Consider the following 22,570-nt stretch of genomic DNA (forward strand, 5'->3'; position numbering starts at 1 on the left):
ACTCAGGGCAGCCCCCCCCGTGCCCCGCGCATACTTTTCCTATAAAGGGAAAGAAGCGGCGAGGAACGCGGCGGCGGAGTCCGGCCCGCCCCTTGCCCTGACCCCGGCCCCGCGGAGCTTCGCGGCGGAGCTGAAGGCGGAGCTTCGGGCCGGCGTCGCCTTCCTCAGCCCGGCGGGGAGAGCGAGGGCTGCTCCGAAAGTAATGCCTCCTACGTTACGGCGTCGGCCCGCCGTCGGGATGTCGGCGGTGGGACCACAGCAGGGGCTGAGCCCGCCCGTATCCCGCTACGCGCTGCGGCCGGGGGACGGACGGGGCGGTCTGATGTGGAATGCGGATGGAACGAAGGGCCGGGACTGAATTCCTCCGCGTGGGAACAGTGGCACACAGCGACATTCGACAACGCTCGCTGAACGCCGACGGACACCGAACGGCGCGGGACCTCAGGGCGGACCCGCGGCGCTTCGCCCGCAGCCCCGCCCCGCCCCCTCTGGGCCGCACTGCGCAGGCGCGTTGCCCCGGCCGCGCCCGCCGACCCGGAAGCAGCCGGCGGCAAGATGGCGGCGTAGCGCCCGCGTGCCGTTGGGGCCCCGCCATGGCGGACCTGGGCCGGCAGCTGCACGAGTACCTCGCCCAATCCAAGGCCGCCCCCGCCCCGCCGCCCGCCGGCGGCCCGCAAGAGGAGCCGGAGGGGGAAGGCTCGGGAGCGTGGCCGAGCGCCTTCCCTGGCTGGCGCTGGCCGTGGGCGGCCGAGGCGGACCCGTGGCTGCCGGGGCTGTCGCCGTGGCAGCGGCTGGCGGGCGCCGCGCTGTGCCTTCTGCTGGCCGCCCTCTGCTTCGGGCTGGCCGCGCTGTACGCGCCGCTGCTTCTGCTCCGCGCCCGCAAGTTCGCGCTGCTCTGGTCGCTGGGCTCGCTGTGCGCGCTGCTCGCCGCCGCGCTGCTGCGCGGTCCGTCCCGCCTGCTGCGGGAGCCGAGCCGCGGCTCGCTGCTGTACGCGGCGGCGCTGGGCGGCACGCTGTACGCCGCGCTGGGGCTGCGCAGCACCGCGCTGACCGCGCTGGGCGCCGCCGCGCAGCTGGGCGCCGCCGCCTCCGCGTTGCTGGGCGCGCTGCCCGGAGGGGCCGCCGGCGCCCGGCGTGTCGGAGGGCTCCTGGTGACCGCGCTGCGCCGCGGGGCCGCGCTACCCGTGTGATGTACGGGAGGAGCGTCCCGCCGGGCTTCCTCGCGAGAAGGCGGCGCGGAACGGCGGCGATTCCGAACTCAAGCGCGGGACAGCGCCCGGCCCCGCCGCGTCTGGAGCCGAGGAAGAGCGACTGCCCGGCGCCGGAGCGGAGACGGCGGTGGTGCGGGGCGAAGAGCGCCGAGCGGCCCGGTTCCCCGCGCCCGGTGCCGCCTCGGTGCCGGGAGCCTTAGCGAGCGCCGTGCGCTCTTCCTGCACAGAAACCGCTTATAATTGGCATCCAGTAAGTGAAACAGGCTGCGGGGCTGTGGGTCGGCAGGCCTGTGCTCGGGTAGGGCAGGACCGTGCGATGTGCTGTCCTGCTTCCAGGAGCCGCGGAACGGCACGGCGTGCCCCTCGGCGAGCTCTGCTGCGGAGCGGGCTGCTCGGCTCTGCCTTGGGGCTGACCGCCCTCCAGCGCCTCGGACGGAGCCGGCCCAGCTCTCAGATTTGCCTCAAATCACTGCTTAGGGATACAGCGGGAATTGTCAAACGGGGGTGCTTACATGTACGTAGACAGCTTTAATAATAAAACGACTATTTGTGTACCAAACGTCAGCGTAGATCTTCAACCACCGGTCACTTCTTTCCTTGAGCTGTAGACTGAGATAACGTTAAGTAGGTCTGTCCTTTTGATAACTGCTAAGCTACGGTGTGCAATTTGTAGCAGTGGAATTGGAAGAGATGGCAGGGAGAGGCTGTGAGCAGGCACAGCACAGCCAGGCTGCGTGCGGTGGTCAGAGCTGTGCCTGCACCCTGCTTTCAGCAGTAGGGCTGTGGTTGCACCCATTGGGTTCCCTCTGTGTCTCCTGCTGTCTGTGGCTGTGGGATTCTATCTGAAAGTTAGCTCATTGCCCTGTTTCTGTATGACTTTCATGTTCCACAACAGTGGAATGTTTCAAATCTTAGTTTGAAAAGCTGCCATGATGAATTTTAGCAAGTACAATAGTGGGGCTAGCCAAGCAGCAGGGGAAAAAGAAGCATTTTCCCTCGTGTCCAGGTGCAGAATGCTGGGTTCCCTGCTGTTAGGTGCGCTCCAGTTTGCTTTGGTAGAGGACTGTTGGGTATTAAGGGCCAAGACCTCTAAATTAGATACTTGAAATACTACAAAGAAGTCGCTTTCAGTCCCATTAAAAAAAAATAAAATACACAGGGCTTGTATTATTAAAAAAAAAAAAAAAAAGGAAAAAAAAAAAAGCCAACTCTGTATTTTCCCTTCAGCACTGATTAAATCTTCAGTGTTAAAATTTAAAGAGATCCCTGAGGTGCACCCAGCACGGCCCTTCTGCAAGTAGAGCAAAAGGGATCCCTTTGTGCTCCCCAAAGGTGAACCTGCTCCCTCCAAGGTGCCCTCAGCTCCTTCCCAGCCACCACCTTTCAGATCATGCTATAGCCAGAAGACAAGGATGCTGTAGGCTAATGAGCACCCTTAATTGCTATGATTTTTAATGCAATTTTGTAGGCTACAAATTAAAAACTGTAAAATGTTACTTGTGACCAAGAGAGCAGCCACTAAGCACCTCTGCTCTGATCTCTTAAATAAGATGGATGAGGATAGAGTAGGTCAGTCTTTAAAAGAGATGTGACTGTATCAGAAGTCGGATAAAGTAGCTGCTGTGCATTGCTGTGCTGTGCAGTAGTTTTGCCAGCTGTAGAATTACACTGCTGTATGACTGTGACTATTCTAACAGCTTGAAGCTAAAAGAAGGGGGATTTAGAGTAGACGTTAGGAGGGCAGTGAGGCACTGCTGCCCTCAGCTGTGTGGGTGCCCCATGCACGGAGGTGCCCAAGGCCATCAGTGGGGCCCTGGGCAGTCAGAGCTGGTGGGGGCAGCCAGCCCAGCACAGGGGTAGGACTGGGTGGGCTCTAAGGTCCCTTCCAACCCAAACCACTTCATGATTCTACAAATTTCCAGTGGGTAGAAAAACAGCCTGGTGGTGATAGTTTTCATGATAGTTTGTTGTATAGTTTTAATTGAGGACCTTCCTGAGAGCTGGCTTTTGAGTACGTATAAACTTCTGTACGAACTTTTCATTCAGGCTTAAGCCATTAATGAGCCCTGTGGTAGCCTGGTGACTGGAGATGATTGATGTGAATGATTTTTTATGGGGACATTGGATACTTGTGATTGCTAAGCAACAAAAATGTGGGAAATATAAATAACCTCTGCTCATCCCTCTCCTGTGGGAAAACCAAAGAACAGTACCCTAAAGATGTTCAGAAACATTAAGATGACAGCCAGAAACCACTGAGTTCTGCACTTCAGCAGACCAGATGCTGCTGGACACCCATATCTGTATGGGTATCCTACAGCCACTGTAAAACGTTTGCTTCCATATGAATCAAATTGCTAAACTTCCCTTTCCTCTTCAATTTCTTTAAGTGCTGTTGTGAACAGAAGTATCTGACTCCTGCAGCTGAAGCACAGAATGACAGTGCTCGTTATGCTGTCTAGTTTGCTAGCAGTCCAGGTTATAGATGCACTATGTGTATGACAGCTTTTTCTAAATGGTGTTCCCTGTTTTTCTCTTTCAGGATGGCAGACCAGCAAGCAGCAGTGACTTCCTGTGCTCTGGAGTTTTAATGTCAGCACCTCTGGTTATTTATAGACAGCTGAGACTGCAGGCAAAAGAGTTCTCTATAGACGATAAACCAAAAATGAGGCATAAGCTGTTAGTACTGCCCACAGATGAGACTTCAGGAGGTAGTTTGTTGCTCCATCTGATACACAAGTTTGTTAAGAAACAGCACTTTATAGGAATAGGTGAGTAAAGAACTACACACGCTTTTTTTTGGTTAGTTTTTGCGCAAATTACATTCTGTATTCATACAAAAAACAACATAACTCTTCTGACAAACTGTACATATAGAAACAAGTTTCTGTTTGGAATTGAACTGAAATCTGTGGAGGTGCTCCATGTCTCAACACTAAAAAAAATTCCAGCTCTTCACAAAACAAAGTAGGTAAAGGAAGGTGGGGAAAATGGGGGCAGAGAAGACAAAACCGAAAGCTAGCTACAGTACCGCAGCTAGTAGCAGTTGACTGATCTAGGAGAAGACCCTTGTTAGGAACTAATGCACATTCAGTTATCCCAGTTAAGAATCCAGACTTGCGTTCTTGCAGGGTTACTTTCTCTTTGAGTACAGAGTAGCAGTCCATTTAAATATTGTCCATCAGGGACTGGGTGCGACCCAGTCAAAGCCTCTTCTATCGGCCTCTTCCGCCACCCCTGGATGCTCCTCTTCGTGACTGACCAGAATTCATGTTATTTCCTCTTCCCCAATTGCTTCCGCTCCTTCCTCCTCTGGAAGGGTTGCTGCCTCCTGCAGGGCCTCCGCCAAAAGCTTCATCCCTGTGGAATCCATCGTGATGGTCTCCATCTAAAGAATTAGACCGTGCCGATTTTGGTGCTCTCTGGGAAGCTCCTGAATTTCCACGTCCTAAAAATGAAGCACAACGTTACTGATGTTGAAATCTAAGCCGTGCTTCTTCTCAGACATACCACGCCTTTCAGCTAGTTCTCTCACATTCTCTAACTGAATGTTCTTGAGACCTATGATTTTATGCCTCCTCCCTCTGTTTTTTATTACACAGGTTCCATATCTCCATGGCAGCCCAGAAGATTGACAGTAATCAGGCAATCCCTTGGGGATTAAAGGAGATTATGTCTCATACAGTCAGCGAGGACTTACTTAAGTCAGGTCCCTCTAAAGTGCCAGCCATACACGATCTCATCCCTTACAGCTATCTGCAGTTCTTTGTATACTTTTATTGCAGAACACAACAAAACCAAGAGAACCGGATAAAGGAATGGTTAAACCACATCTGCCATGGCGTGTGCAATTCTTAGTCACCCCAGTCACAAAATGATAAGTTAAAACTGAAGCGAGTATAGACGTGGTAAGAAGGGCAGTAAAGGATACAGAATGCATTCCAGAGACAGCACACGAATGGGTGAGAGCTCTGGCATAGAGAAGAGCCAGCTGAGGATGGAAGTTTATGCAGCCAGAAGTGGCATTCAGAAATACCAACTAAAATACAAGCCATCACTGAATGGAAGTAGTGAATGATGGGCTTAAGAAGACAAAAGCTTTTTATTTTTTCCAATTAAGCTTTAGAGCTCTGTCTGTGGATGTCACAGGTTCCAGCGATTCTTAAAGCTGGATAAGACTTCTGTTGAAAAACACACCAGTGTTGCACGAGGTTTTCAATACGAGGGGCTTATCTACCTTTTCCCCTCTCCTCTGGAGGTCCACCTGGAGCATCCATTTCCCTGGGGTCAGAGGTCCCTGGTCCATCGTGCCAGGGACGTTTACGTGGTGGCAGTGAGGCCATGTCCATGCCCTGGAGCGAAGAAGAACGTTCTCGGTTAGCTGGAGAATGTCCATCATGAGGAGGGTGGTCTGGACGAGGACCTGATGGTGAGGAGAAAAAGCAGGATCATTAGATAACGTCCATCTGATCGTTACGCCTCGTTTTCAGAAAGCAGTCACATACAAATTTACTTTCCATGCAATTTGGAATACAATTTTAAGTTATGTAAAGCTTCCCCACCACTAGAACATGCAAATAAGCCAACATTAGATGAACAAGCTGCAAGTAAGCTGAAGGTAAAGCAGGTTTAGAAGATGCTGAAGAAGGAGGAAGTGGCAGATCTCAAGCTTTCTTTTCAGCATAAGGATTTTCACGTATTTTAGAGATGGCCACACGTTCATCTTTCATTATTCATGTGTCATTTGTGCTTGTGTTCTAAAATTCAGTTTTGAACCTATGTGGTTCCTATATAACCTATAGGACCTATAATTATACACAAAGATGACCATTGGCATTAATAGATACCTCGAAAAGCTGTATGTTATGCTGCATTCATCAGCACGGGACACCAACGTGCTCCTCTGGACTGCATATAAAATCTCACCTTAAATCAGGGTAATAAATTCATTTATTATTCTGTGGAACTGCAGCATTTACAGCTAGCTACATTCCAGGCAGTTCATTTATCTCTATATTTATAAGTCCAGAAACCTACACGGTGCATCTCTGGTGATGAAAGACTGAGCACACGAAGCACAGAGAAAAGTAGCGACGTTAATTCATTTTATAGCAGTTACACTGCAGACATTGATTATCTGAAGCAGACCTCAGCTATTTCTTTACCTGGTTCTCTGTTTCCATCCCAGGATTCTGGCTTCCGCCCACCTTCAAAGCGTGGAATTTCATCGGGGGTAGGAAGCAGACCCTTCCGGCCTCCTGAGCAGCACGAGATGCAGGGAGAGGAGTGAGAAGAGACAATTGCATTTGTGAAACTGTTGCCGTTTGCCCAAGAAACACACTTGCTACCTTCTCCTTGTATTTCACTGTGGAAGAATGTTCCCCTCACCTCTAATTGCACCACGACCTCGGCCCCGAGCACCATGGTCCCTTCCTCTCAAGTTTTCATCTGGGGAGTCAAAAGTGTCATCTGGCCCAAAATCTTCCGGACCAGGAAAGCCATCTCTCCCCCTGGGTCCCCGGCCCTCGTGTCTCGAGGGTCCTCCTCTTCTGAAGCTACAAGAAAGAACACGGTACACCTTTAGACAAGGTTTACATTGATAAACTTGAGACAGTTGGTTATTAAGCTGTTTTCTGAACCGTTTCACATAACACTACAGTACATACAGCTATCAGAACAGGATTTGTGGGTGGAAAAGTGCTCAATGTCTGTCTCTGAGCGCTTTGTTTAGCTATTTTGTATAGTTTTTCCTCACTTCTTTCTGTTGTGTTGGTTTTGGTTTTTTTTTCCATACAGAAAATACTGTCAAGTATATTTGCATTCATTTAACAAGGAAAAAAAAAAAATAAAAACAGTGAGATAGATATAAGGCAAGGCAAGGAGAAGGACAAGTGAATTTCTCTTAGCTGCAGTGCTCTTGCTTTAAGGGATTACAAACGAAGCAGGAAAAATAAAAGCAGTGAGAGTCAAGGCTGTAGTGAAACATTTCAGCATCACATTCCTATGGATTCTGGAGTCTCTTGCTAGAACATTCTCTTACTCAGTCCCTCCACAGAGGATTTTTTATTCTTTTTTTCTTTTTTCTTTTTAAGTTTACAATGTTGAGAAACGATTCTAGGCTGCACTTGGCTCAGCAGGGATGATGACTGCTGAGCAGTGTGCACGGTGGCTTTCTACAACCTCACCAGCAGCTTATCCATCTGCAGTAAACGAAGAGCTCTGTTCTGCAAAACGTAGCAGTGCCCCTCACGTCAGTAATTTCTACTCCTAGTCAGCACCATGGCATCTTCAGTAACTGGATGCGATTGGCTTTTGCATCTCATCTGAACTGAGTACAGCTCCTCCAGTATCACACTGGGGTCTTAACACAGATCTTCAGAGGGAAGAACGCTTCTGTCTTAGCTGTCAGTGCCATTGCAGGTAAGCCTGTAGATGGCTGCACAAACGCTAGCAGTTCTGTTTCTTACAGCACCAACTTGGAGTGCTTGGCAAAGCCCATAAATGCCCCGTGCATCACTGCGGCTCCGTGAGCACCCACTGCTACAACTGCCTCTGCTTACAGCCCGACCCGGGCAATTTGTGTGCGAGCACCAGGGGACGTTAGGTGGTGCAGGCACACTGCTTTGGGATCCTGCCCCCCCTCAGCGCCAGCAGTGACAGTGCAGCTCTGTCTGCCCATGCACACTGATGCCCCCCCACCTCCCCTCTTCTCCCACTTCCACACTGGGCAAACTGCGGGCGCCGCAATGCTCCGAGCCTTGGCTTTGTGCACGTCCCCTTCCCCGGCTCATTAACGACACAGTGCACCCTATTACAAGCAAAACTTTAGATACTTTTATTTAGAATTTTAACAACATTAACCTTTTAATTACAAATTTAAATATTTTAACAGTAGTCATAACACAATACAATATTATTTTTTTCTTTTTAACTTTTACATTTTTTTTCTTTTTTTTTAAATTAAAAACAATAGGTCTGTCTCCATCTCCCAGAAAACAAACACAATACAGAGAGGAGGCTGCTGTGCCTGTACAGGTACAACAGTGGATGGAGGGAGTGCTGCATATGGACAGTGAACCATTTCACATTAACCTGGGTGATTTGTGAAAACAAACTCAGCAGTTTCAGGTACAAATGGTTCAAATAACCACATCGCAATGTTGTTTAGCCTTGAGACAGCACAGTCCTCTAGATATATTCCTTAGAGGGTCTCCCATTTTAATACTGACTTGGTGAGATTCTGCTTAGTTTGTAAATTACCAAGATTCGCAACACAAGATCCTACGGCTACCAGGAGGAGGACCCTTCTCTGTGTTTCCAGGCAACCTTACGGACAAAGTTTAGCTTTGAAATCTATCACACCTATGCCTGATACAGCCATGGCTCCTAATATTGGCTTATGTATATCCTTTTTCACTTTTTCTCATCAGTCACACGTAAAACCCTGCCTCGCATAGGGCTCAGTTCCTGTTTGACTGCTCTCATCTTCTTCCTTGAGGCCTAGGACCTTAACGTACAGAACTACACACTGTGCAGATTAGCAGCAGGAAGAGGCAGGTCTCTGCAGTAGAAGCATCATGTTGATATGCACAGGTAGAGTGAGAACAGGACAGAGATGAAAAGGATGGGAAATTAGAGAGAAACACACATACACACACTTCCCTCTCACGTTTTTGACCAAACCAGTTACAATCTAAATTCCAAACCAAGTCAGCTAAACGAGCAGTCGGGATTCTTAGGCTCACTTCAGCATCAGCATGGCAACCAATTCACCTTCACTCAGAGGAAATCACTAAGTGCAAGCACTGCGAGCCTTTCAGAGCCCTGTGATGATTCTTCTCCAGCTAACCGCTCTGTACAAACACTTGCACTGTGACAGACCCTCGTTAGCTCAGAAGTCAGATTCCCAGGTCCTGAGATGCCTGGACTACCCTCCTAAAACCTCTGTAAAACCAGGATAAGAATAAAATATTCCCCAATCCCTAAACATTCCCAATATAAGATCTGAAAAATCTCTACTGAGCTTCTAAAATCATTGTCTGCTACGTCTTTCAGAGTTATGGAAGGCAGACTATTCCACTCGGATTCTCTCTTTTAAACGGCTTTGTTACCTTCTTTTTGTTCATTTCCTTTCATACTCTTCACACAAAAGGAAGGTACATCTTTACAGAGCTAGGTAGAAAATAGCTAAAAGAAGAGCTGTACAGATGCAAAGTAAAAGGAATGTAAGAAAATGATTAAAAGGCAACTAAAACACACAAAATTCACATTATGTGGAGACCACAATATATTCGTACAAGTACACATTTTTATACATATGGAGTTGGTGGTCAGTGAGAGGTTTAGACCTTGGAGGCCAAATTTAACTCTGTTAAGCTAGCATAAATCTGGAGCAATTTCAGTGACAGGCCGTCTTGCCAACTTTGAGCAATTCCTCCATGTTTACATTAATAACTAGAAGCAAAGTCATCCCTTTGTGATTGATCTGGAAATTGTGAGCAATGAAGAGGACATTGCTATAAACTAGATTATTTTTGAGTTCTTTGCTTGGCATTAAGAAATAAGCCAGAAAAAGAAATAAAATTCCTACAAGCAAAAACATGAGAAAATAGTCTCGACAGTCCAACAGGCTGCAGAGCTCTGCCCCTTATATTTGATAGTAGCATCACTGTTCCTGCTCCTCACAAGTATCTCACAGCTCGTTCTACAGTCTCCACAGTCATCCTGCAGTTTGTGACTGGAGACAGAGTCTCAAATTCCACTTCTAGTGTTCAAAAGTTTGCCACTTTAACCTTCGAGTTTCCTCTCAATTTTCGTCAAAACGATCTCAAATCTTCATCCTGTGTCACTGGATCTTCTCTACAAATTTCCTCCCTTCTCTTTACTTACTGTTTACAGACACGGAAGCTGCTGTGTACAATGACCATTTTTCAAGTTTTCTTCTATTACTGAATGATTTTATGGACTCTATACTCAGGTATATTAGAGTTTTCATTTCCTTATTGGTTTCCAGTTTATAAATCTGAAACAGATAGACTCCTTAATGACAAGGAAACCAGGAAGAAAGAATTCCCTCCGTTCACCCTTTACCCAAGAAGAACGAATCGATTTATTCTTACCTCTCGTCTCGTCTTCCTCGGAACCGTGCATCCTCAGGATCCCGTGGATATCTATCATCTGAAGGTCTCCGTCCTTCCCAAGCACCAGGAGGGCCACGATTTGAACCCCCGCCTTCAAATTCCCTGTGATCGGGAGGAAAGGGAGGCCCAGGTCCACCTCGTCTCCATTTCTCATCTTGCAATGGTGGGCCTCCTCTCCCCTCAAATTCCCGCAATCGATGGCCAAATCTCTTATCTGGATGGAAGTCGTCCCGGAAGTCATCTGGTCGATCAAAGTCATCATGGAAATCTGGGTGAGGTCCTCGTCTATCTGGCATGCCCCTGCTGTCTCTACCATCACCCCACTCCTGGCCACCTCGAAACAACCCTCTCTCAGGCCCATGATCAGGGCCACCACTGTTCTGGTCGTGCCTTCTATCTGAGAGAGGGCCCATGTGGTGGTTTGGTGGACCACGGGAGTCACCTTGAGGGAAAAAACCATAGCAGATTTCTGTAATTTTTCCTAAAAAATGCTCTAGGACGTTTTAGTTTCTACAGTTCTACAAAGCATACACCATACATTTCACATTAAGGAATTCTGGGGGAAAAGCTTTTCTTCTGTATTCCAGCCCAAGTCTACTGTAGCTTCCCTCTCAATCCGGACCCTTCGTTGTGCTGTAGCCTTTTCTATCTAGAGGGTCTGCACTGGAACAGCATCTTTTTGGAGAACTACTCACAGAAGAACGGACAGTGCATTTAATTACCTTTATTAAGGCCAGGTCCTTGGTTGTGGGGGCCAAGACGACCTTGTCCTCCCTGCTGCCCCAGTCCTGGTATCAGTGGTGGAGGACCTGGGTTCTGTCCGTCCTGTTAGTGTACGGTAAGAAAAGCCATCTGAATTAGCATGCGTGAGTATTCTTGCTTCTGAGCCTTTTGTAAGGCAGCAAACCAAATTCCTTTATTGGAACAGTGCATCTTCACAGACCTTATGACAGCAGCAGCTGATTTTCAATTGGTTTCAGCCTGATTTTTTTCACATTCACATCAGTGACGCTTTTGTTTCCTGAGGATCATACACAATTATCTAGAAAACTTATGACTAATCTTTTATCCATAACAACCAAAAGATAATAAAGCTCCTGTTTTCTATGCCTGTTAGAGAAGGCGAGAGAACTGCATGCATCTGCTGGAAAAGCACCAGGTGCTGATGTGTATGCTGCAGATACAGACCCAGGAGGGATCGCAGCAGGTACCAGGTTACCCCATGCCTCCTCTGACCATGTGGGTTTTTTTCATACTCTGTACCTACTTTCTGTGAAAGACCATCTTTTATTATTAATTATTTTAGAGAGAGGGTCGAGGAGCAACACTGAGAGTTCATTTGTGCAGTTTTTCTGTTGCATCTTGAAATACTGGTTTTAAATTATACTTTTGTATTGAACTGCAATGGAGGTAATAATCACAAAAATACACATAAACAGGTGCTACAAACAGCACCTTTGCACTGAATGTTTTTGTAAAATTTTTGGGAAAATAAAAGCAGAATAGAAGGCCTGGTTCCAATGTTTGTTACAGGAGAAAAAAGCACGAACCTCTTTGAGTGGTTGAATGGTGAGCGGAGTCAGAAGAATAGCTCCCTGTCCAGGAAGGACAAAGCTGTCACCATCCCTGAACAAAGCCTTGCTGGAGCTCCACCACTTCTCATGTATTTAATGCAAGATTACTTACAATAAACTGTTGAACTTCTTAAGTTTATGTCACTGCTGTTCAACCAGAGCAGCAGCTCTTAGTGCCCACCTCATGAGGTCAATCACTGTTTGCCAAAGCCCTCTATTTCCAAACAAATACTTCGACAAGTTAGGAAGACAGAGCCATCATAGTGCATTTTTATATGCCTTTCATTTCAAAATACACCATGGGCCCAAATGGGCTCCTAGCAGACAGAGTGAACACAGAGCACAGGAGGAGGCACTGCGCTGAGCACTGCAGGCAGCCCTGTGCATCCCACAGCTGGAGGCGGGCAGAGCTGTGCTGTGGCACCAGGCAGAGCAGCAGGGCTGGCTTTGCTGGCCCACACGCAAAGGGCACAGCCACCTTACAACTGCCATCTGTTTTCACTGCAGCTGGAGGGGAAGAATTCCTCATACCAATCCATTCCGTCTGAGCCACTGCAAGCTCCAAGAGTTTGCCTCTACATGGAAAGAGACTTGGTCTAAAGCACTCATGCCAAGAAATGAGATGAAATCCAGCCTACCCAAAAGATTAGGTGTTGTAAATCAACAACTCTCAATCACCACTTCAGCCCCAAGATACCACTGCTAACTTGGGAATACTTTATCTACCCGTCTGCACTTTAACATCAATATTCCTATCTTCAGAATACAGTTTTGCTGATCACATTGTATTTTGGTCCCTTTCTTTCTCAAACAGGTTTGTGTTTTGTTCCCCATCTGCAGAAGGGAGCAGCTCTCCCACTTGGGAAGAGATGGGCATCTCCCGCACGTAGCTCTTCAGTGAGCAGTGGGTGAAGGTAACAGTGCCATCTCCTACAGACATGATCCTCTAAAATAGGCACACAGGTTCAGTATTGATTTCACAAGCCCTTAATGAAGGAAACAAACTTCTGCTTCTAAAAAGGCAGGCAAGCCATTTCTACAAATGTACAGAAGGTAAACACTAAATTCAGGACTAAAACAGTCAAAGCCTGTTGTTAAAAAAGCAAAGACAGGAGTTACCCTTCTGCTCATCTTACAGAGAAGCCAACAGGACCAAAAATGGAAAGGAACACTATGGAAAGGAACACTACGAACTGCACAATCTGCCCATTTTCTCAATACATCAGCCTTCTAAAGCTAGACAAGGAAGGAAAAATAGCCAAAAGTACCCAGCTTTGTTACGTGTCTTTTTAATATTTCTAAAAGACTCGAAGGTAGCAGCATTTATGGAGCACAACATCTGCCTGCTGCAACCTCCTGCATCCTGCCAACAGCAGGCTCCAGCAAGTGCATGCCAGCTTGGTGGCAGCAGTTTAGGTAGAGCAGTTGGTCTCCTTAGGATAACCACAAAAACACGACGTTGGTAGAAATGAGATGAGCAACAGCTGTGGAGCCAGTTCCTGTCCTCTTCATTTTAATGATTCTGAAATCTCAGCAATAAGGTCACATTTATGGACTTCTGCAGGAAGTTATTGCTGACTTGTAAGAAAAAAAACACCACACCAATACACAATTTGTAGGCTGTTCTGTCTCAATCTGAAGCGCAGCCAGTGAGATTTAGTTCAAAGTCATCACACGTTACTGTGATTGATACTGGCCTCCCCACTAAGTACATCCATAACTGTCTAATCTAGAAACCACTCAGTACAACAGCCAATTTTGTTTAAAATTAATCATACATTTCTCAAAACTGTAGATTTTTTCCAGTACATCCCCTTCAACATTTACCTTAAGGCTGAAGACAAACAGGACGTTTTAAGTACAAAATTAACATCGCAACAACAGGAACTCATAAGGAGTAATAAATGTAGTGGGCTTTTCATTATCTGTGGCAGCTCAGCAGCTGGAGCAAACGTGCTGCTAAAGGTGCTGAAGAGCAAGCTGCACCTGACAGCTTGGTGCTGAACCAGCCTTAATCCCTGCAAAAGTAATTAGTGCCTTCACAAGCAACAATCTCCAGTATTCCAGGTGAGCTGAGCCTAAGTATTTTGCTGAGCTGGTGAAGCCTGCTGGAACTTGGTGCTCCAGCTCCAGAGCCAGGCTGGTCCTCCTCAGCCTGCGTGCTCCCTGTGCTCTCTCTGGTGCTGCTCAGCAAATGGTGCAGTAACAAGTCTGGGAACACAGGCTCTAACCTGGTGGCTCACAAGGTATGAAGGTGGCTAAGCAATTCCTGTTCCTACGCAGGAAGCAGGACAGCTGTTCTGGAAAGCTCAACCAGGACTAAGCTGATATTCCAGTATCCAGATACGTCAGTATCTGTGGTAAGCTCACTCCTCAGTTTGGATAAATCAGTTTGGGACAACTAAGAGTCAACAATAATTTGCTTTACTTCACACATATTTTTTATGTTCTGTTGGCTTCAATTCAACTTTTCTTTGAGCTTATCTACTCTCCAGGAAACTTCACGTTTAAGACAGTTCTGTATCCTCTAGCTAAAAAAAACCCACAAACAAACCTGGAGTTTCTCTTTGGTTTCATACATTCTTAGAAGATCCTGATTTCTGTGTCTGTACTCCCAGTAATCCCATCCCTACAGGTACCTCTGATTTTCCAAGCCATGTAACTTTGTTCGTCATCATTAGTTTCCCTTGAAGCTTCCGTTTTGAGCCTCACCTCCACACTCTCATCTCTTGCTTGACATTTGTACAGCACAACATTATCGTTCCTACATTTTTCACACTCTTCTCGTTACACAGATCAACACGTACCTGATTAAACGGGGGACGAGGCCCATCGCCCAACAGAGGCGTTTTCTGCTGCTGGAAAGGCAGAGGGCCCTGGGAAGGATGCGGCCCCCTCGAAGGGTTTGGTTGTCCTTGAGGTCCTTGCATGTTTCCTTGCGGCCCTACCAAAGAGCCTTGCGGAGGTCCCTGCTGGCCTTGCGGCCCGCGCATTTCTTGCGGCGGTCCTAACATTGCGCCTTGAGGCGGGGGTCCCTGCAGCCCCCTCATCTCCTGGGGCCCGTGTCCTAGCAAACCACTTTGCATATGAGGACCTCTCATCTCTTGCGGATGACCCATCATCATCCCTTGTGGAGTAGGTCCCTGGTTATCTCGGGGCCCTGGCGGACCCTGCATCCCTCTTGGATTAAGTCCCATCAAAGGCCCTTGGGAGATAGGACCTTGCATCCCTTGAGATCCCGGAGCTCCTTGCATGCCGTGAGGAAGAGGTCCTTGCATCCCTCGGGGACCAGGTGGCCCTTGCATTCCTTGACCCTGAGGTCCCAAGTTACCCTGCGGGCCAGGCGGACCCTGTGGCCCCAAATGAGTCTGAGAGCCAGGCAGGCCCTGCGGTCCTAAGTGCCCTTGTGGACCAGCGTTACCCTGCGGGCCTGGAGGCCCCATTGGCCCGTGAGGGCCAGGATGCCTTTGCATTCCTTGATGTCCATGTAAATCCTGAGGCCGTGGCATTCCTTGAGGTCCGTGGGGGCCCGGAGGTCCTTGTGGTCCCATGAAGCCTTGCGGACCTCCACCTCCTTGGTGTAATGGAGGACCCTGAGGTCCCATCTGTCCTTGGGGTCCCGGAGGTCTGAACTGTCCTTGTGGACCAGGAGGTCCCATCTGAGGCATATTCATTGGCATCTGCTGTGGCGGAAGGGGCTGCTGAAACCCTTGAGGCATCTGTGACATTGGGCCTTGCCCTGGAAAAGGCTGGGGTCCATGAAGAGAGCCTCCTGGAGGTGGCTGCACTTGCTCAGCTTGTTTTTGTGCAAGTCTCTCAATCTTCAGTTGCTGTAATAGATAAATAAATAAATAAATAGATAGATAGATAAACAGATAAACAGATAAATAGATAAATAAATAAGAGAAACCCAGCAAATCAACTAAACACAGAAAAATATGAAAAAACTGAAGATCAGAAGCTACTGTCTCGTTCTTAGGAGTTTGAAAAGAGTTAGCACTTTTCTCTTAATCAACAGAAACACAACTACACATATATATAAGTGGGTCTGACCAACTGAAATGTGGAGACCTTGGTGCAGCTGCCTTCATGCATCGAGTCTTATTCTTATTAAACTACATTTTTTGAGAAAAGGTGAAAAGTGTACTGCAAAAGCAAGCTACACATTTTGGCGCTGAGCTCCAGCAACTGGCTTTACACACATACCTCCAGGAGTTGTGGGTTTGTGTACTGAAGTGCTGCCATTTCCTGCTCAATCTCTGCCTGTGTCTTCTTTTTCTCCTCTAGCTTAATGTCTTCCTTTCTGTCGATCAATGGCTCAGGTGGGGGAGGCAAAGGAACTTTATTCTGCATCCACGCCTATAAAGGATAGTAGATATAAAATTAATTCTAAGAAACACCACATGTGTAATAATAAATCACTGACTGGGACAAGATATACTGGAATGATGAATAACGAGGGAGGGGATTGTCCCACTCTGCTCTGTGTGGTCTCACCTTGAATACTGTGTACAGGTTTGGGCACCACAGTACAAAAGAGGCATAGAACTATTAGAGAGTGTCCAAAGGAGGGCTATAAAGATGGTGAATGGTCTGGAGAAGATGTTATGAGAAGCGGTTGATGTCCCTTGGCTTGCTGGAGTACAAAAAGCATCTGGAGATTGCTCTCAGATGTATGCTCTGATTTTTGGGTGGTCTTCTGTTGAGCCAGGAGTTGGTCCCTTCCAACTCAGGATATTCTATAATTCTAACTTGGATAATCAGAAGCTAAAAACTAGGTTGAACAGAACATCCAGGTGTTGTAGCATCCTAGTTTCAAGGTATGTGTATGGGATATAAGGGATTTAACCAAGTATCTAATGCATAAATGGTAATTTAATTACCGTGGTAAGTTATTTTGCACTGATGTTGGACATGATATTGGAAATCCAACAGAACAAGTTTGTTTTTGGTGTTCAAAACTGCAAAGCTGTTTATCAGCTGCTTACCTGCTGAAACTGTGCTGGTATTGGTTTTGCATAGGGCACTTTTTTCTGTGGCACTTTCTTTTGGTCCTTTTGCATTACTTCCTCCATTCCCCAGTCTAGTCCTGGGATTGTCATTTCAATGTCATTGGACTCATCTTTCCCTTTAAAAGCAGGGAAGGCAAACAGTTAGTGCAGTACAGGTTTACAAAGTAATTCTGTAACTCTCCTTACAGTTTATTTAACAAAATAAACCTTGATATTTCCCAACTCTTTCTTCTTTTCATAGGAAATATGCACTCAAGAACCTCAGAAAACAGTGGTGCTACCCAATTATACGACAGGAATGAACAATAAGTTGTGCAGTATCTGGATGGCTCAGAAAAATGCCTCCCTATAGCAACTACTCACCCATCTGCTCTTGCTCCATGGCTATTTTCAACTGCTCAGGTATTCCCATCCCAGGGATAACTGCTAGGCTGTTAGGTTCCAAATCATCTAGAGGAAAATAGTAAATATTTATACTTATTTGCTTTGCATTATCATTTTGTTCTTCTGGATTCTTGCCGTGCTTTTACCATCGGCACTGTTATGTATTTCACAAATGCTGGGTCACTTTTTAAACTTACTTATAAGTCGAAAGACATTAAAAGAACTGCCCATTCAGATTCATAAAAACAGCCCCAAAAAGGCCAGGAACTACATCCTTTTGAAGGAAAGTCACATTTCAGAACATCTCATATCCATTCCCATTTTTGTTATAGTAAATGCATGTATTTTAAAACTTAAATCAAATTCAGATGATACATCTTCACTGACGTTCCCAAATGGAAAAGGGCAAGTCATCAAACAGCTTTATAAGCAAACAGACGTAACCCTTGAGGAAAAAAAAAGGTTGCTGAGGTATGCCACAGAGCTGGACAACCCGACAACCCTGAGCAGCTTGAACTTAACAAAGAAAAATCCTTAGGAAGGAGAGTTAAGTTTTAAAATTTGAGTGAAATTGAATAATTTGAAAAGATTTCCTGCTGCAGTTCAGGACAGTGGGAAGTCTTGAAGTCACATGCAGTTGCCAGGAAGAAAAGTAAAGCAGAGACATCGCCCGAGGGAGAGCCCAACCTCCTTTCCATTTCTGCTGGACTGAGCAGCTCTTACCTCCTGGAGCTGTGGAAAAAAAGAAGACGCACTGTTGGAATTGCTTGGAGAATAAGATCATTCATGCAAAAAAAAATATCTAGGTGGTCACCAGTGCTGTATGCTGTTTCAGTGTCTCACCCAGAAGCACATTCTAATGCCAGTTGAAAGCCCAAAGCTTGCTCCTAACCCCCAAACCTCTCATCCCCACGTTCTAGGAAACTGCCTTACCATATTCCACACCATCCTCTGACATCCCAGGCAGCAGATTCAAGTTGTAACGATCTCGCATTTTATCTCCAGGCCGATTTCGAGTCCAAAACTTACTGTCAAAAGGAAGTTACATGACAATGAGCTCAACAGGAGGTCAAGAATAGCTACTTTAAACCTAACAACTTATTTATCTAAATTTTAGTATGCTAACTTGGTTATATAAGGGTTCAACTCCTACTAATCGAGTTCAGCAGTGAATCTGAACATTAGGTGTCAGGTTCAAATGAAAAACCATTACTAAGGCTCTGGGCAGCCTGGTCTGGTGGTTGGCAACCTTGCACATAGCAGGGGGGTTGAAACTGGATGATCACTGTCGTCCTTTTCAACCCAGGCCATGCTATGATTCTATACTTTATTAACTGTACAGTTACTATTCAGAAAATGCTTCAAAGCATGGAGTAAATACAATGCACTGGTACCACCGATATCCAGACAGCTCTAAGAACCTCCTCCTCTGTTTAAGCACATCCTTCACATAAAGCTAACCTTGATGGTAGACACATCTACAGACAAAAATTCACCCCACTTATAGATACTCCATTACAGCACATTCCACTGCACTTGTAATGCACAAAGAGACATGATCAGCAGATGATCTGAAGACAAAAACATTGTGGAGATTGGAATATTTCTTCATCAAAAGAATATTTATTAAGCTCCTCAGCTTCCAAACCTCACACGAACCTGAAACGTCAGTGTTTCTTAAGGCTTCCTTAGATGAAGGATAGGAGGTTAAACATCACCCTAACTTCTCATGTAAAATGTCAGGTCCTTCCCACTCAAGTTTGTCTCTCTGCTTTGCCCATTGGCTGTGTATCAGAACCTCTCTTTGTTCACCAATGCCAAGCACCCTGTATGGTTCTGAACATACACACATCCCCTCAGACTCCTTCTTTGCATATTTTAAAATACCTGGTGTGATCATTTGAGCCCGAGCAGAGAATGTGTCCGAGGGGATGCCACGCCAGACTCCAGATCATTCCTTCATGGGCCATTTCCATTCCACCAACCTCCTTCTCAACCCTGATGCATTAAAAAAAAACAAACAGCTATCACAGAGAAGATTATCTGATTCAGATACAATACAAAACTTCTGCTATTTAGGTGTTCCTGGTGTTCCTGTTCCTCTGTCCCCTACTTCAGTAAAAATAAGCCTCAGGTATTTTTCTATTGCACGAATTCATGATGCACAGTTGTACTTAAGCAGGAATTTAATTGCATAGGAAATGTTAAAACTATTCGTTTAAAAGTAAAATAATTACAATGCACCATGAGAAGCTCTATGAAACTAGCAGCTTTAATCACTGATCACCCCTCAAGAAAAGACTACACTGTATACAAGCAATTTATCCTTTAAAATATAGCTTTAGAAACGAAGCCTATTCACAAAAATCCTCAGTGATAGAGTAAAACGATAAACATGCATTCAAAAGTGGAAAGTGTATTGTGTGTTTCATGTAACAGCCTGAGCATCTGACCAACACCTTTCCAACGTGCTGGTGAAAATGCTACGTACCCAACATGCCAGAATAACAAAGAGCCATCAGACCCTCCACTGGCAAACAGCCCCTCGTGAACAGGATGCCAGGCCACAGCTGAAATACAAAATAACTGACAATCAGAACGTATGACACTAGAATTCCTACCTCATGTAAATCAGGATCTCAAGAACTTTCATTTTTAATCCAAGCGTACTGAGAAAACATTGCAATATCAAACAACTACTGACCTGTGGCCTCTTTCTTATGACCCCTGAAGACCTGAAGTTCCTCTTTCAGGTTACGAATGTCAAAGAGCTTGCAGAGATGGTCACGAGAAGCTGTTAGCAACCAGTTGCCATTCAGATTCAGCTTCACCTCCATCACTGTGTTCTTATGAGCGTGTCTGCAGGCGCAGAAAGAAAATTGTTTGTCCAGATATCAATTTCTCAGACAAATCAAACATGATTATTTATCAGTTCCGAATATTGAGGTCAACAACAAAGCAGGTCAGGCTACTAAGCTAGGATAGCAGACCTTTCTGTGCCGTATGCCTGGATGTTGCTATTTGTACTTTGAAACCAGGGGAGATTCAGGCTGGATATTAGGAAACATTTCTTCTCTGAAAGAGTGATCAGCCACTGGAATGGGCTGCCCAGAGAGCTGGTTGAAACACCATCCCTGGAGATGTTCAAGAAACACTTAGATGTGGTCCTAAGGGACATGGTTTATTGGGCAATATTGGTAGTAGATGGGTGGTCAGACTGGATGATCTTGGAGGTCTTTTCCAACCTTGGTGATGCTGTGATTAAATTCACTATTTTTGAAGTTTAGAGTTCACCTAATTTCTAGATTTTCTGGCACAATTAAAGTATTAGCTTTCTGTTTGAAGTAATTGCACATGGCTGGAAAGATGTGAGGTAATAAGCTAAAAAGAGACAAACCTGAAGTCAGCCTGTATTCGAGCAAAGCAAAGGGTGTGGGCATGGACTTACAGCGTGGCAAGGCTCTGGCCAGTTTTTGGATCCCAGAACTTGATCGGCTGTTGGCTGTCTTTGCTTCCTGATACAACTAAACCCTTTGTCGGATGCCAGTCAACACATTTCACATCTGCTCCATGTCCTGTTAATAACGTACAAGTTGTTTGTTTAGAAATTTCAATCAAATTGAGGAAGCACAGAAAACTGAAGGGTTCACCTCTTACAACCGCGATGTAAAAATAAACAAAATCATACAACACAAATCACAAAACAAAATCAAATTAAATAAGAACTCCCCAGAGATATTTAAGTAGCACTAATCATTGAGAGTATCTTCTCTTCAGGATATAGATCAAAAATGAGGCTCACTTCAATATAAAAGCTCTCTAAGGTGGCTCCAGTGGTACTCTTAGGCTTTGATCCTACAGCGACACACAGCATGAAGCAGCATTTCTATGGGGGTGTTAAAAGAAAAATACACTGTGACATTTCACTTTCTCTCAAGTACTGCAGGAACGAAAAGCAAATGCATTTATGTTCCCATCCCATCCACACTACTCTTCTGTTGTTCTGTCAGAAAACAAGAGCTTAAATCACAGATCTGAAAACTAAAATAGCATATGATGAAAAGAAATCTTCGATGTAAAGTCTGTTATTAGGTTTTTCTAGCAGCCCGAAGTAAGGAGAGAAAAACCTTCACAATACTGATGATCCTTGAGGTTCCTTCCAACCCAAGCCATTCTGTCATTCTAAGATATGATTCTATGATTTCATTTTAAACCAATTGCTCAGAGCAAAAACTTAAAGAAGAAACATTCATTGCCACTACAAAGGAATTAGAAGGATTTAGAGATAAAATGATGAATGGAGATTTCCTTCTCCAGTATCTCTCCCTGCCAGCCAACACCAACAGAAAGCCAACAGTAACATGATAGTCAATGTCAGAAAATGAGACAGCATGTGCTAGCTACAGCAAAAAGTGAGATGAGAAAGGAATGGCTGTCTGCAACACAGAGGCACTAGTTATAACACGGTATGGAAGAATGGTAGCATTCTGCATCAGAGACAAATGGTTCCTATCAGACAGTTCCTACTGCACTGCTTTCCTTCAAGGTGCAATATGGAACCTGAAGCAGCAAAACACTGCTTGATATTGGTCTCAATTCAGTAAGAAAAATATATGACTTGAAATTTTCCTGAGATGACAGAAGAATCAAATTTGGAGCATTATACTTCCATCACACAGTAAAAGCAAAATTTGATGACACAAAGCACTCCCTCAATCAAATGAGTGCAACCTCCACCCTTCCATCATCTACAGCAAGACAGGCAGGGAAGAGATTCTTGACCCAAAGAGAAATGAACACAACCGTAGTTGAACATAAGGATATCATCATGGATGAAGGTACCCAACTCTCCTCTCCCAGTCGCAGCAGGCAGAACTGCTGCAGAATATGCATGGTCTCAAGGAAGAACAGGGTCTTCAGGCTGCAAAGACCATGCAAGCACTGCTCCTTCCTGCCAACAGAAGGGTACACCGGGATGTATTGATTCCCCTTTTTCTTATTCTTCTGATGCAGCAAGAACTAAAAGGCACTGTGTGTCTGGATTTGCTCTGCCGGAGTCCACCTCTCAACCAGAAGGCGAAACTGAATGCTGAGTGTGTATCTGGGAGGAGCAACTCTGCCAGCAGGAATAGAGTACTCCTCCTCAATAGTTAGGGGCAAACTCATGTTTGCAGATTTTCAGCTGCATTCTGTAGGTACCCGTTATCTTGCATCCTCTCAGGAAAAGACAGCAGATTTGAATTCAAGAG

At 45.9% G+C, this 22,570-nt stretch overlaps 2 protein-coding genes across 10 annotated transcripts in view; one reads left to right on the plus strand and one right to left on the minus strand.

The window, feature by feature from the left end:
* The first annotated feature begins 115 nt into the window (after nucleotides 1-115).
* SFT2D3 (SFT2 domain containing 3) lies at nucleotides 116-12,059 on the plus strand. 6 transcript variants are annotated; one of them, XM_042885302.1, is made up of 4 exons: nucleotides 116-3,982; nucleotides 4,814-5,640; nucleotides 6,400-7,631; nucleotides 8,185-12,059. In XM_042885302.1, the coding sequence occupies exon 1, from the start codon at nucleotides 330-332 to the stop codon at nucleotides 1,188-1,190; it is 861 nt and encodes a 286-aa protein (XP_042741236.1). In that variant the 5' UTR covers nucleotides 116-329; the 3' UTR covers nucleotides 1,191-3,982; nucleotides 4,814-5,640; nucleotides 6,400-7,631; nucleotides 8,185-12,059. The 6 variants fall into 6 exon arrangements, with proteins under 6 accessions (XP_042741236.1, XP_042741238.1, XP_042741239.1 ...); XM_042885304.1 differs by lacking the exon at nucleotides 4,814-5,640 and having other exon boundaries at nucleotides 8,185-8,339; nucleotides 10,110-12,059; XM_042885305.1 differs by lacking the exon at nucleotides 4,814-5,640 and having other exon boundaries at nucleotides 8,185-8,339; nucleotides 10,225-12,059.
* Nucleotides 3,971-22,570, minus strand: part of WDR33 (WD repeat domain 33) — a 61,623-nt gene continuing 43,023 nt past the window's right edge. For 2 of the 4 annotated variants that reach the window (XM_042885290.1, XM_042885291.1), the window contains exons 8-23: nucleotides 20,770-20,896; nucleotides 20,026-20,180; nucleotides 19,813-19,891; nucleotides 19,209-19,319; nucleotides 18,255-18,349; nucleotides 18,045-18,053; nucleotides 17,301-17,387; nucleotides 16,914-17,053; nucleotides 16,132-16,284; nucleotides 14,733-15,755; nucleotides 11,074-11,176; nucleotides 10,331-10,793; nucleotides 6,600-6,766; nucleotides 6,377-6,469; nucleotides 5,449-5,634; nucleotides 3,971-4,659 (exon numbers count right to left, since the gene is read on the minus strand). In XM_042885290.1, the coding sequence (XP_042741224.1) occupies nucleotides 4,427-4,659; nucleotides 5,449-5,634; nucleotides 6,377-6,469; nucleotides 6,600-6,766; nucleotides 10,331-10,793; nucleotides 11,074-11,176; nucleotides 14,733-15,755; nucleotides 16,132-16,284; nucleotides 16,914-17,053; nucleotides 17,301-17,387; nucleotides 18,045-18,053; nucleotides 18,255-18,349; nucleotides 19,209-19,319; nucleotides 19,813-19,891; nucleotides 20,026-20,180; nucleotides 20,770-20,896 (3,224 nt within the window). In that variant the 3' untranslated portion in view covers nucleotides 3,971-4,426. Of the gene's footprint in view, nucleotides 4,660-5,448; nucleotides 5,635-6,376; nucleotides 6,470-6,599; nucleotides 6,767-8,141; nucleotides 10,234-10,330; nucleotides 10,794-11,073; nucleotides 11,177-14,732; nucleotides 15,756-16,131; nucleotides 16,285-16,913; nucleotides 17,054-17,300; nucleotides 17,388-18,044; nucleotides 18,054-18,254; nucleotides 18,350-19,208; nucleotides 19,320-19,812; nucleotides 19,892-20,025; nucleotides 20,181-20,769; nucleotides 20,897-22,570 lie in introns of those variants that run through there. The other 2 variants (XM_042885292.1, XM_042885293.1) reach the window with 2 other exon arrangements.

The sequence above is a fragment of the Lagopus leucura genome, unplaced genomic scaffold (genome assembly GCF_019238085.1).
Source record: "Lagopus leucura isolate 7727_CA_CO unplaced genomic scaffold, USGS_WTPT01 Super-Scaffold_100049, whole genome shotgun sequence".
NCBI lineage: Eukaryota > Metazoa > Chordata > Aves > Galliformes > Phasianidae > Lagopus > Lagopus leucura.